At 50.0% G+C, this 12,590-nt stretch overlaps 1 protein-coding gene and 1 long non-coding RNA gene across 3 annotated transcripts in view; one reads left to right on the top strand and one right to left on the bottom strand.

Moving 5' to 3' along the window:
* LOC135410756 (uncharacterized) overlaps positions 1–12,590 on the bottom strand; it is a 117,611-nt gene that overhangs the window by 99,476 nt on the left and 5,545 nt on the right. The gene's annotated exons all lie outside the window — the stretch shown is intronic.
* LRRN4 (leucine rich repeat neuronal 4) lies at positions 3,281–11,996 on the top strand. The gene is made up of 5 exons (XM_064647496.1): positions 3,281–3,662; positions 5,083–5,806; positions 6,990–7,194; positions 7,732–7,869; positions 8,953–11,996. Exons 2-5 carry the CDS (start codon positions 5,119–5,121, stop codon positions 10,748–10,750), a joined length of 2,829 nt encoding a protein of 942 aa, XP_064503566.1. The 5' UTR covers positions 3,281–3,662; positions 5,083–5,118; the 3' UTR covers positions 10,751–11,996.

Below are 12,590 nucleotides of genomic sequence, written 5' to 3'. Positions count from 1 at the left end.
ACTATCAAATATTTCCATTTTCTTCCCTGCCCCTCCTTCAATCTTACCCCATGTGTCACTGCTGCTCTGCAAGGAGGCTCTGCCAGCTCATCCAGGCTGGCTGTCAGCCCTGTCCTTTGCCTTTTAGCTTTAAGGAATGATCCCCTGCTGCTTTCCTCTCTCTGTGTTTCTTTAGGCCATCAGCTGTCTTTTCTCCTCGATCCACTCACCTTGCAAGGCTTTTCCATGAGAGGTAAGGAACACTGAGGAACAAAAATCTAGTTTTATCCAGCTGCTTTCAGTGCTGCATGTGACTGTAGCTCTGCTTCCTACAAGCAGCCCTTGGAGAGGTTGGAGCAGGAAGGCACAACCCAGGGCATCCTGCACCTCAGTAATTCCAGGCTGGATAACCTGAGAGGAGGCTGCACCAGCCTGCTCTGTCTGACACGTGCACCAGCCACAGCACCAAGTCATCTGTCATCCCACCCCTGGTGCACCAAGTCATCTGTCATCCCACCCTGTGTCACCCAGCACGTCCCGGCCACGCTCCAGACATTCCCCTTAATGCTCATCATCCTCCCTGATTCCTGTAATGACCCGATCAGACGTGGTTCATCCCACCTGATTTACACCCAGGGTTAAAGACCACGGGCTCGGGGGTCTGCAGGAGCCAAGTTATTCATCCCACAGTGCCAGATGTGGGAGAGGTTTCCCAGAGTGAGCGAAAGCAGCGCAAGGGCGGCTGCCCCCGAAGTTGTGCAACACAGAGATGAAATCCAGGACAGGAATGTTGTTTAGATGAAAACAAAAACTTTCAGGAAACTTATACCTCAGCTCTGCCACAGCCCTCTTCTGTACATCGTGCTTAGTTAAACCCAGATCAGGGTAAAACCCCACCGATGTCAGAGGGCTGCTGTTTGCTCTTACTCACACCAAATTCCGCAGGGAATTTCACCGGAACGTGTGTTACTGCAGCAGAGACACACACCCATAGTTTTCTGAAACCTCAGGCTAAATAATCCTGTTCCTGCATTCTCTCCCTCTTCTCTGTAAGAAAATGTCTTGCTGGTGCTTGCTCCGTGGACAGACCTGCGAAACATTTCTTTTGTTGGCTTTCAAATCCATTCTCCAGACTTTTTCAAGGTATTTTCATTCTTAACCATCACTTGGACCGAGGCCAGCAAGAAACATTCACCTCTTAAACTTTACAGCCTGGTACCATCCTCGCCTTCTCCTGCTCTCCCCGAGCTCTGCTTATCTTGGTGTCACTGAGGAATGCAGGGCTCTGCCCGAGCATTCCTGCAGGCAGAGGGGCTTTGTGCAGCCTTGAATCGCCCCCGGGGAGGGGGCGTCTGGTTCGGCTCCTTATGCATCACCCGTGTGAAAAGGCTGACAGAAACGCCTGCTTTCACTAAACACGCCCTCAGGTTGCCGCTGAAACTCTTAGAAAAGCAGAAGAAAACGGAGCAGAATAAAAGGTGACATGAGAACAGGCCAAAGTGGCCCACAAAGGGGAAATCTCTGCCCGCTGCCACCAGATATTGGAAAGAAACTGGTAGAGAGGGCTGCTGCCTGCCCTGGGAGACCTTCACCAGTACCTGGGCAGCTGCTTGAGATACAGCACCATATTCCAGATGATGAGAGTTTCCTGGGAAGATACAACACCTGCTGCAAAAACTGAACATCCAAAAAGCAGAAGCAAAGCCGGAAAATAAAAGTAACAAAAGCTCGTTTTCCGAGGGTGCTCTGCCTCTTGCAACAGGTTCTCAGTATCGCTCAGAAATCAAGCGCCCCTGGGCAAACAAAGCCTCCACCTCCACTGAAATGAGAGGCTGCTTTCCCAGTCTGACAGTCTGCTTGCCTCCAAAATAAAGCCAGTAAGGTTGAACTCATTAAATTTAAGGCAGGTTTTGGCTCCCCGGGTTTCCTGGAGGGTTTTTTTTAAGATGTTAAAAGCAATAAGACAACCAATAAGTCTAAAATAACCACTGAAAATTCGTTGTCTGTAAATACCGAGCCAAAGGCAGTAAACACAACACCGGCACTTCATAGCCCAGGGCAAAGCCAGGCCACCTCCCTGCGTTCCAGCTTCCCAAAGAGGAGCAGTGCAGCAGGTCTGGGAAGCCACAGGGAAGGCAGGAGCTGGGCTTTCCTCCTCTTATAGCAAATTCTTCAGATTTTTTTAACCTGCCCCACGGTGCCCTTTGAACCCCGGCAGGCAGTGCAGATCCTGAGGTACCTGCCGTGGTGCACGTGCCGGGCCTGCACTGCCCTGCTCCCAGTCCTGCCCCACCAGGGTTAATATGGGATTAGCCCCTCATCTAGGAAACTATTTGTCCTGCCCTGGAGCCATTCCACGGGGGAACAACATGTACATCTCTCCAAGGGAAGGGCAATGGCTCCAGGGAGTCCTACTGAAAGGCCCTATCTCGCTCCGGGGATGTTCTGGTGTTTTTCAAGGCTCTCTCCCCACGCAGATAATGAACCACACGGGCCATAGATAAGCTCTGAGTACATGTGCACAGGCAGACTCAAGGTTTTGGGGCAAGACCTTTATCTGCACTTTAGCACCAAAGTGGGGCTGTGCTGCCTCCACATCAGGGATCTGTTTTGTTGTCCTGATAAAGGGAAAGCACTGACTACTGCTCTCCTTGGACATTTTACTAATCAGTTGTCCTACAGTAGCAACTGAACAACCACCCTTTTGCTTTTGCTTTGGAAGGATCTCTATCAATTCACCCCTGTCTGGGATACTGACTTTATTCTCTGCTCTCCATCAGCCCAATTATTATCCTGAATTGTGGGAACGCTGACAGACCCAGCTCAGGGCAGGTCCCTTGGTGGGAGATGGTTCACGTTTTCAATCCCACTTTTCCAGCAAAGGACGAGATAAGTAACGGGAAGGGAATTCTCCCAAGCCACGTGGAACACAGATGCAGAGCAGGGAACACAACCCTCGCCCAGCGGGACCGGGAGAGGCCTCCCAAGGCTGTCCCACGCGGGTTGAGATGCCGCCCACCCTCTCCATCGGCACAGAGAATTCCTCTCTGCGGGAGGAGCAGGTGAGGGTTTCACTTCTGACATTCCCTTAGGGCCTCCTTAGAAAAGTCATTTGTCCTGCACGAACATTTCTGGGATTTACTCCCAGGAGCAAGAGTCTTAGAGAGAAATTTAAACACTTGAAGCCCTTTATTGGCGCCTAGAGAGAGACCAAAGCCCGTGTCAGCAGACAGAGCCTCAGCTTTACATCATCCTGACCTGCCAACAAAGGGACACAACAATTCCCCTCCCTCCCCCCTTGTCAGGAGGAGACGTGAGAGTTGGGACTACTGACACTGATCTTTTCCCTTTACCCCCCGCCTCTGAGACAAAGACGGACAGGAGCAGCCCTGCCTGAGCGCTGGGAAATAAGAGCCCTCCCACCCCGCTCCCGCCAGGGCCAAAGGAGCAGGGAAAGTTGCCTGGAGCCGCCCCCTCTCTAGGCGAGGGGAAAGCTGGATGCGGGGGAGCGAGCCTGGAACAAACCTCGCCTGAGCTTGTGGGCAGAGCCGCGAGCAGGGAAGGCTGGGAACAGAAAAGAGGCATTTCACGCTCTCGGCTGAGTCACCCAAGTGTATAAAACCAAGGCCGGGCAGTCGGAGCCGCTCGGAGCGGAGACACGAGGCAGCGGGACTTTGGGACAGGTACGTGCAGGCGGATGCGGTTTAGAGGCAGGGACTAAGATTAAATCCAAGACTGGAATCCAGCGGTCCAATTCCTCCCATCCTTTCCCTGCCATGTGCTGCGGAGCACGGGATCCAGCGGCTCCGGTGACCGGGAAGCCCTGAGGCTGCTTGGCTCTGTCACGGTTCCGTCTGACAAAAAGGACGCAGGCCACCAAAATACACTGTTTTGGTGGTCCAGGATGTACTCTTTTGCTTATCCCTCCTTCAAACATGGGACGGCAGCAAAGGATAACAGTCCGGGCAAGACCTGGCACCATTCAGGGAACAGCAAGTAGCTATTAAAATTTGGAATAAGTCTGAGATATTCCATACTACGTGAGGATTCGGTCACCTCCCTACGTAATATGTTTTTGGATGAGGAATGATCACTTTGATGCCTGGCAGCGCTAAAGACAGCTCAGTAAGAAAACCACTAGTTTAGGGCTGGGCTTAATTTTCTCCAGTGACGCAGATTACCTGCGGGGCCTTTCACAAGTCATTTAGGACTTTTTGGTTCTCTTTTAAATGACAAAGACAAAGCCGGGGCGGGAGGAGGAGGGAGCTCAGATGGAACTGGAACACTGAATGTTTCTTGGCGCCCAGGCCTTTGGGGCCCTGGTCCAGGAGCGCACTCAGTTTCTGACCGCTTCCACTGAAATGTGGTTCAGGATCTGCATTCCCAGTGCATCCTTTTCCCAGCAGCTGGGCTGTGCAATCTGTCAGCAGTGCCGGCTGCTCGGGAGCCCCAAAGTGCCTGCGGGGTCCCCCTGTGGCTGTCACTCGGAACGGGCAGCACCGTCCTGGCAGAGCCCAACAAGCCCCGGGGCTTTGCTGTCCCAACTTCTGCTAAGGGAAGGAAAGCCCTTCCTAACACAGGAAACGCACTTTTACCTGCCCACTCCATTGCAACTCAGCCCAGTTTGGGCACCTGTCCTTTAGAGTCTGACAGCCCTCCCCAGCCCTTGGATCCATACACTTGCTTTGCACAGGCAACCTCCCAGAGAACAATCCCTTGCCACGGGCACACCTGCCCTGTTGCTTGGGCATCGCCCCGCTGGAAAACTTCCCACTGGGCTGGCCAGAGTGGACACTGCAGCAGGACAACCTGCTGCACTGAGGGTACTGGTGTGGGATACAGCTTGGTTGCTTCCTCCATGAAAAACTGTAGGCACACTTAGACTACGAGTGTGTGATACTTCTGTCCCCAAGGGTTCATGTTTACTTAGTCTTAATTACGGAAGAGCAAATAATTATCACTTATCACTGCTCGGATGCAAAAGGGAAGTATTTAAAAAATGTTTCACTTTTAAAGTGCTTGTAGTTGCCTGGAGGGATTTTAATTTAGCTCTTAATGTTGATGTTTTGTTTTCCCACCCATCCCGAAACAAAACCCAAACAGATCTTGGAAATTGATTGCAAGCCACTTCGGAGAAGGATGTTTCCAGGCTTGCTCGTCCTCTCTCTGCTGGTGGGGAGCACAGCGGCTGGCCCGGTGAGCAGAGCAGAGCCTGCAGCATCCAGGGATGTCACCACCTTTTTCCAGCTGGCTCAGGAAGACCCTTGGGAGAACGTTAATCTCACCAGCATGTCCTGTGAGGATCGGAAGAACAGGACCTGGATCACCCTGCAGCTGACCAACAGCAGCCTGACAGCTTTCCCTGTCTGCCTTCCCGAGGCCCTGGAGACCTTGGACCTCAGCAACAACCTCTTGGAAGAGGTGAACGGCTCGGACATCGCGAACCTGCCGCGGCTGCGCGTCCTCTCGCTGAGGCACAACCGCCTCTGGGCGGTCTCGTGGGGACCTGAAGCCCTCAGCAGCCTCCTCAAGCTGGACTTGAGCTTTAACAAGCTGTCGTCTGTGCCATCCTGCCACAGCTCTGCCCTGCCCAACCTGAGGTGGTTGTCCTTGGCTGGAAATCCACTGCTGGAAATCCAGCCGCTGGCTTTTTCCTGCTCCCCTCAGCTGCAGGTGTTGAACCTCTCTGCGACCCTGCTGGGGCAGGAGGACAGCAGAGGAATTAGGGAATCTGCTTTTGCCATCAGCACAGCTCCCAGGGAGGCCACGGACAGGCCTGGAAACTCCATCCATGTGCTTGATCTGAGCGGGACTTTCCTTGAGAAAAGTAAGTCTCTGGATTTCCCACTGTAAACACGGGGTTTGGTCAGGCTGGGGGAACAGGAGCCTGGCTGGATGATGGGATGATGGCTCCCATCCTGATCCAGCCCGGGGTGGAGGGGGAACACCTCACACTGCAAGCTGCAAACAGCTGGTCCAAGAGTGCAGGGCACTGTCACACAGACCAAGGGAAGGGCAGAGACCAGACACCACGAGACAGGGCTGTTTGTCCCGGCATAGTCACCCCCCTCCATCCTAATTCCACTGTCTGCTACTGACAGTCATCCTGCTGTCAGCCCTGGGATTAGTTTTGTGACACAGAGGAGGAAATTAATTTCTCTTTCCAGACAGGCTGCTGAAATCTTTCTTTGTCCCCACAGCTACTCTGCTTTGTTCCTCTGCAGTGAGGGAGCGCTGAGAGAGGCTTTCTGTGTCAACCACAGCCTGATACTTCCACACAGGGAGACAATCCCTGCCCTGAGCAGTTTACAGGATAGTTTTTTTCCCTCTTACCAGCCCCAGTTTCTAACTGAGGTGCTGAGGCACACAGATGTTCGATGCCTTGCCCAGCTGCCCTCAGCCTGGGGCAGAGCCAGGGCCCTGGGGGCTCCTCAAGCCAGAGGTGTCACCGCAGCTCCCATTTGACTGATACACCACCACATTTCCTCCATTAATTTGCCTAATCCCTCCTGTGAGCAGTGAGTTACTCAATTCAGTCATGGGATGGAGAGGACCTTTTGTACCAGACTCATTCTTTTACTTTCATGCCTCTCGGCTGTTTTTCCTGTGCTAGGAGAAATGAGAAGTTATTTGCCTTTCTTGCACCGGGTCAGGGCTTTGTAGACATCTCTAATTTCCACCACTTCCCTGAGCAGGGAAATCCTTGTTCGTTTAATCTCACCTAAAAAGAAAGCTATTACATATCTCTTACCAGCTTTACTGCCCTTCTATCTTCCCTTATTTTTCTCTGCCCTGTTTTACATATTAAAAATCACACATATTACAAAATTACAGCTGCATGAGTGTTTATGCACTGCTGTATTGATTTTTGCTCTATGCCTTTCCCAAAGAGAGCAGCTGCAGAGGACGACAGAGATACTTCATATCTAGGAATTCAAACCCTTTTTCTAGGCAGAAACCCACAGGAATGCTCTGTTTACATAACAGGTGTAAATGTTTTTCTGCTTCAGTTCAACCAGAGTGGACCAGAGACTTGCCCAACCTCAGATCCCTTCACCTGACAAAGATGCCACGATTAAGAAGCCTCGACACTGACTTTGTGAAGTCCATGCCTGGTCTCCAAGAGCTGCACTGCCAGGACTCCCCTTCCCTGGGTTTTGTGAGGACAGAGATGTTTGACAGTGCTCCTCATCTGAGCCATCTCTCCTTTGAGAAGTGAGTTCGTTTCTTTTTTGTTCTCCCTCACATTAAACCTGCATCTTGGAAGCAGACAAAAATCCTGTCCATCCCACTTTCAGTGTGAGAGGTTAATGTAGTTCCTTGTTTAGAATTAGTGAAAGCAATGGTTTAGTCCTTATTCTAGAGGTAACAGCTCTTGGTATGTCACACACCCGAAATACTAAAGAGAAACCAAAGTCTGAAAGTGACTTATCAAAATAGCACCGAGCAAGATTTCTATAATATAGGCTCAGGTTACAAGCACATCAGAGAACAAACATTAGAGCACCAGTTTAAGGAAAATAAACCCATTTAAAGCAAAAAATCCCACTGGATTCCATCCCTCACTATGTCTAAGACAAAAGAGAGCATCTTCTGAGCATGGAAAGGGCAGGATGGTGATTTTAGTAACTGGCTACTGCCAAGGGAACTGGGAATACTGCTTTGTGCCTTACACACCCTGGGTACTGAGCACACTTCAGTCCTTGGAAGATAACTTAGCGTTTGCTAATTATTGCATTTGTCATCTTGCAGCTGTAACCTCAGCTCCTTTAATCCTTGGGACACCAACTCCTCGGATGGCATCACCATCAACCTCTCTGGAAACCCTCTGTTCTGTGACTGCCAGCTCTCCTGGCTGCTCTCCAAGCCCAAGAGAGTTGTGCTGCAAAAGTAAGTGAGTTCGAGGAGATGAAATATTGCTCCTCAGAAACAGCTTCAATGTGTAAGTTGTCTGGGGAGAAGAAATTCCCTACCACTTAAGTTATTCAAACTCCTTGTGTGTTCTTCCCTTTCACAAGAGGTAGAAATGCAAAATAAGGTCTCCTTCAGGAACAAAGCATAAAGTATTATTAGGTGTGGGTTCTACTTTAAGGTGAGAATAATATTTTCTTCCTATTTCAGACCACATTTCTCTATTAGCTGGAGATAAAAAATAAGCTGGCTTGGTGGGCCAGCACTGGGAGCAGGAACTGGAAGACTATGCAAGATCTTTAGCAAATTATTCCCTCCTTACCCTGCCATTCCCAAAGCTGAGCACGGGCAGTCAACAAAACCCCTTGCAAATAGCACCATTTCTCACCTATTGTTTTCATGCTCTCCTACAGTTCTATGGACTAATTACGAAAAGCTGTAGTTAAAAGAAGTGCTTTGCATGTAAATGATCTCTCTTGGTTTTGAAAGACCACCAAGAAGATTTGTCATCAAATCTCTGAGACAACAGAGTGTTAAAATTAGATAGTTTGTCATCAGGATGGGCTTAGCAGTTGCATTCTTTACCAGAACTTCAATGTCTGAGTAAAGAAAGAACTCTTAGTCATCTAAAAGCGCATCCCGTGTCATCTCACCTCCAGCTGCCTAAACCAGCTGGTTTCAGGATCCTGGGGATCCTGTTACATCCCTCTGCATTGTTCACCTCTTAGTGTGGCATTACAGTCTGACCCTTTGGGACAAGTTGCCTTGAACTCTTGATAAGGTTCACAGCCCTTGTACCAAAGGATGTTTCCTCCCGGGGAAAAGATATTCCTGCACCTTACAAAACCAGAACCCCAGTCAGCTGAATTCCACAGCCAGTGCCGTGGAGAGCCATCTGCCAAACACAGGACTATCATTAAGACAACTTAACTTTGGTCTAGGTTTGTCCTCACTAAAATAAAGACTGATTTCGACAGCAGGTTGCCAGTTGCAGTCCAAGCAGCCTAAGGAGGCTGCAGTGTTCTTATGGATCTTGACTATTCTGTCTTCTCCCCTCTGCAGGGCTGGGGAGACTTTCTGCACATCCCAGGAAGATGGGGGCAGACCTTCAACACCTGTTTCACTGCAAGAGCTCTACAGTAAATGCCAGTCTGGGAGCAGCAATGTCACACTGCCCCATTCAGACACACCCTCTCCTGATCATGATGCTCTCAGCTTTACCAGTTACGATGCCACTGCTTCGGTAACAACAGACTGGGCTCTGCTCTCCAGAGACACTTACACCAGCTCCCTGATCCTGGGGGATTTAATGAGTGCCACAGCCAACCCAGTGCTCACCAAAGACACTTCTACCAGCTCCCTGATCCTGGGGGATTTAATGAGCGCCACAGCCAACCCAACGCTAACCAGAGACACTTACACCAGCTCCCTGATCCAGAGGGATGCAATGAGCACAACAGCCAGTCCAGTGCTGACCAGAGACACTTACACCAGCTCCCTGATCCAGAGGGAAGCAATGAGCACAACAGCCAGTCCAGTGCTGACCAAAGACACTTCTACCAGCTCCCTGATCCAGAGGGAAGCAATGAGCACAACAGCCAATCCGATGCTGACCAAAGACACTTCTACCAGCTCCCTGATCCAGAGGGATGGAATGAGCACAACAGCCAGTCCAGTGCTGACCAAAGACACTTCTACCAGCTCCCTGATCCAGAGGGATGGAATGAGCACAACAGCCAGTCCAGTGCTGACCAAAGACACTTCTACCAGCTCCCTGATCCAGAGGGATGCAATGAGCACAGCTCTGCACCCAACGGAGACAGAGCCGATGCTCACAAAGGCCAACAGCTCCTCCCACCAGGAGGAGGCAGTTCCTGAATCCACAAGCAATCCCCCTTCCTTCACATCCGTAACCTCCTTCCCGGTTTTCCTCAAAGAGCTCTTTGCTCGGTTTGGCTCCACGAGTCAAACAGGAACAGAGCAGCCCAAGGGAGAGCTCAGAACAACCGACACAACGTCTCCCCAGGAAGGCCCGTCCAGCCAGACCACCAGTCGTTATTCTGCTGGAGGAACAGGAACCCCCAACACCACTGACCATTCTGTTCACTCGTTTACCAGCCCTGGTGGGGAGGGCACCCCACAGGGCACCCCACAGCCGAGCCCCCCACAGCTGAACTCAAAGCCCGCTCCCACCAGGCCGCCGGCACACTACATCGACTACTACGACTACGATGACCAGCCGAAGGAAACCCCAGTGCAAGTGGGACACATCTCCTGTGACTACAACCCCTGCAGGCACCTCCAGAAGCCGTGCAGTGAACTCCAGAGCGTGTCCCAGTGTTTATGCCCGGGCATGTCGACGGAGGATGAGGTTCCAGACCCGCCGAGGCTCAGCGAGGTGACCGAAGTTACAGACAGCTCTGCCCTGATTCACTGGTGCGCCCCAAATTCGGTTGTTCACACCTATGAGCTGCTGCTTCTTGCCCAAGGCAACGAGGACAGGCAGTTTGTCATGGATAATATTTATCCCACAGCCAGGCAGTACACTCTGTATAATCTGTCACCATACACCACTTACAACATTTGCGTGACAGCTTCGAACAAAGCCGGGTCAAGCCAGATAACAGACCAGGAAATTCCAGGTAATTCGTGCACCAGATTTAAAACAAAACCCAGCTACAAGTCTGTCTTTGTTGCTCTGTCTGCAGCAAGTGGATTCTTTCTCATTACCACGATTGTTTTGTCTGCATGTCTGTGTAAGGCGTGTAAGAAGCCTCACAGTGAGCAGTATGGTACACACTTGGTCTCCTACAAGAACCCGGCCTTCGATTATCCACTAAAAATACAAACCAGTGATTAGCTCTGGGTTACTGTTTTGCACATTCAGAGCTCACTGTTTCCATCACCTTGGTATGTTTTTGGGAGACTCTCAAAGCATCTTTCAGCAAAACTATGAACAACCAGATTTCATAACCCTCCTGTTTCTAAGGGAGAGTAAACCACCAGAAAGAAAAACTAATAATGAAGGTATCGACCAGATAAAAGCCTCTGGACTGTGGTTCATGTGTTAAGCAGCAGCAAAGCTGGACACTAACCTTGAAAAGCTGTTTTTATAATCACCTACAAATAGAGTAGCATGAATTTTACACAGTGAGAGGCTCCCTGGCCAGCTGTCTGCCGCCAGTATCTCATGGACACAATCAGCTGAGAGCCATGATCCAAGGTGCATCTAGCTGAGCGTGACACACTCTGCTTTTATTCACAGAGGGAAGTTGGGGGGTCAATTTTTTAAAGGCATTATCCAAAAAGGGAGTGTTACTGGAAGGAGTGAGTGGGCTCAGTGACAAGGTGCTGTGCAGCTCTAACTCCATTAAGCAACTCCAGAGGCTGCAGCTGCTCAGCCTCACTTCAGTTCAGGAAAAAGAAACAAAGATTAAATGTAAAAAGGACTGTGCAGGATCCTTCGGGCAGGGATCATTGTTTTGTCTTATCTTTGTGTGATGTTGGAGTCTCCCAAGTGCTTCCACAAGCAGTTCCCAGGCAGTGGGGGTTTGCAGTACAGCACTGACCCAAGAAGTGGTAAGGGGAGCATGGTAACATTTGTTTCCCAATGGATTTTAAGTAGAGATGGTTGTTCCATCCCAGTAATCCATCCCATCCCCAGATTTAGCAGCTGATTTACCTCATAGAGGCAAAAAGATGAGTAATGAAACAATTTAATGTGTGTGTTGCTGAGACTTGAAAAACCGAAATCCCATCCCCTGGCAGCAGAGAGTTCTGCAGACATCTCCCAGATTAATTTTTGGGTGCTACTTTCTGCTACAACGACAGTAAGAGATGCTGACAATCCCAGCTTTGAGCTTGCCCTTAAAATTCAGAGATGTCTGTGGAAGGGGAGGCATTTGTCCCTGTCACATACTTCCCCAGAGGTTTATGTTCCAGCAACTGCTGTTCCTGTTGCTGTACAGACACTGTGTAAAGTCCCCCCAGACCTCCGAGGGAAAGGTGCTGTGCAGTGCAAGAGACTCTCTGTTCTGTTCTTTTTTAATGCTTTCAGTATTAACAGAAATAAAAGCCACAGAGCTGAGTTCTGGTTCTTTGTTAAAGACTTGGATCTTGGTGTTGTCTTTACCACCTATAAGGTTTAGCCTGAGAAATTAACTCCTTTTGTTGTTTTGGAAGAAACCTTCAGCATTTAGTAAAGAAATGGTTTTTATGGTGGTAAATTTGTGTTCTCTCGTGTCCTAGGAGTTTTTATTTTGCCTGTGCAGAAGGTGGCTCTGCCATCCTCACCACTACAGGCTGGCAGCCCTTTCATGGGAGTTTGTGGCACTGGCAGTGACACTGTCCCTGGACAGACACGGATTCCTGCTGTGTGTGTCTCCTGAGCTTGGCTGAGCCCCGGGACTCAAACTCACAATAGAAGGGAAATGCAAATGGAGAAGGATGGAGTCACCTTTCACTTTGAAAATCTCTTTTATTTTCACACTCTGGTAGTTCAGACTTGTCTTTGTTTGGACTGGGGTTTTCATATTTATTTCTGGGCTGATTTTCCCTGCATTTCCTGGAAGGATTAGCGAGCAGGCACAGATGATAGTCATTATTTCATCTGAAGTGAGCAAACGAGTCAAAGACTCGTTTTCCCAAACTGGGGCAGAGATCATATATTCCCTTGTGTTTGTACAACACAGAGACCTTGG

The sequence above is a fragment of the Pseudopipra pipra genome, chromosome 3 (genome assembly GCF_036250125.1).
Source record: "Pseudopipra pipra isolate bDixPip1 chromosome 3, bDixPip1.hap1, whole genome shotgun sequence".
NCBI classification, from domain to species: Eukaryota; Metazoa; Chordata; class Aves; order Passeriformes; family Pipridae; genus Pseudopipra; species Pseudopipra pipra.
This window is presented reverse-complemented; position numbering and strand designations above follow the sequence as displayed.

Excerpts from the sequence above, each read along its gene's own strand:
- LRRN4 (XM_064647496.1), top strand. The coding sequence starts at position 5,119 with ATGTTTCCAGGCTTGCTCGTCCTCTCTCTGCTGGTGGGGAGCACAGCG. Across the intron at positions 5,807-6,989 it reads CGGGACTTTCCTTGAGAAAA|TTCAACCAGAGTGGACCAGA; the intron begins GTAAGTCTCTGG and ends TTTCTGCTTCAG. Across the intron at positions 7,870-8,952 it reads AAGAGAGTTGTGCTGCAAAA|GGCTGGGGAGACTTTCTGCA; the intron begins GTAAGTGAGTTC and ends TCCCCTCTGCAG.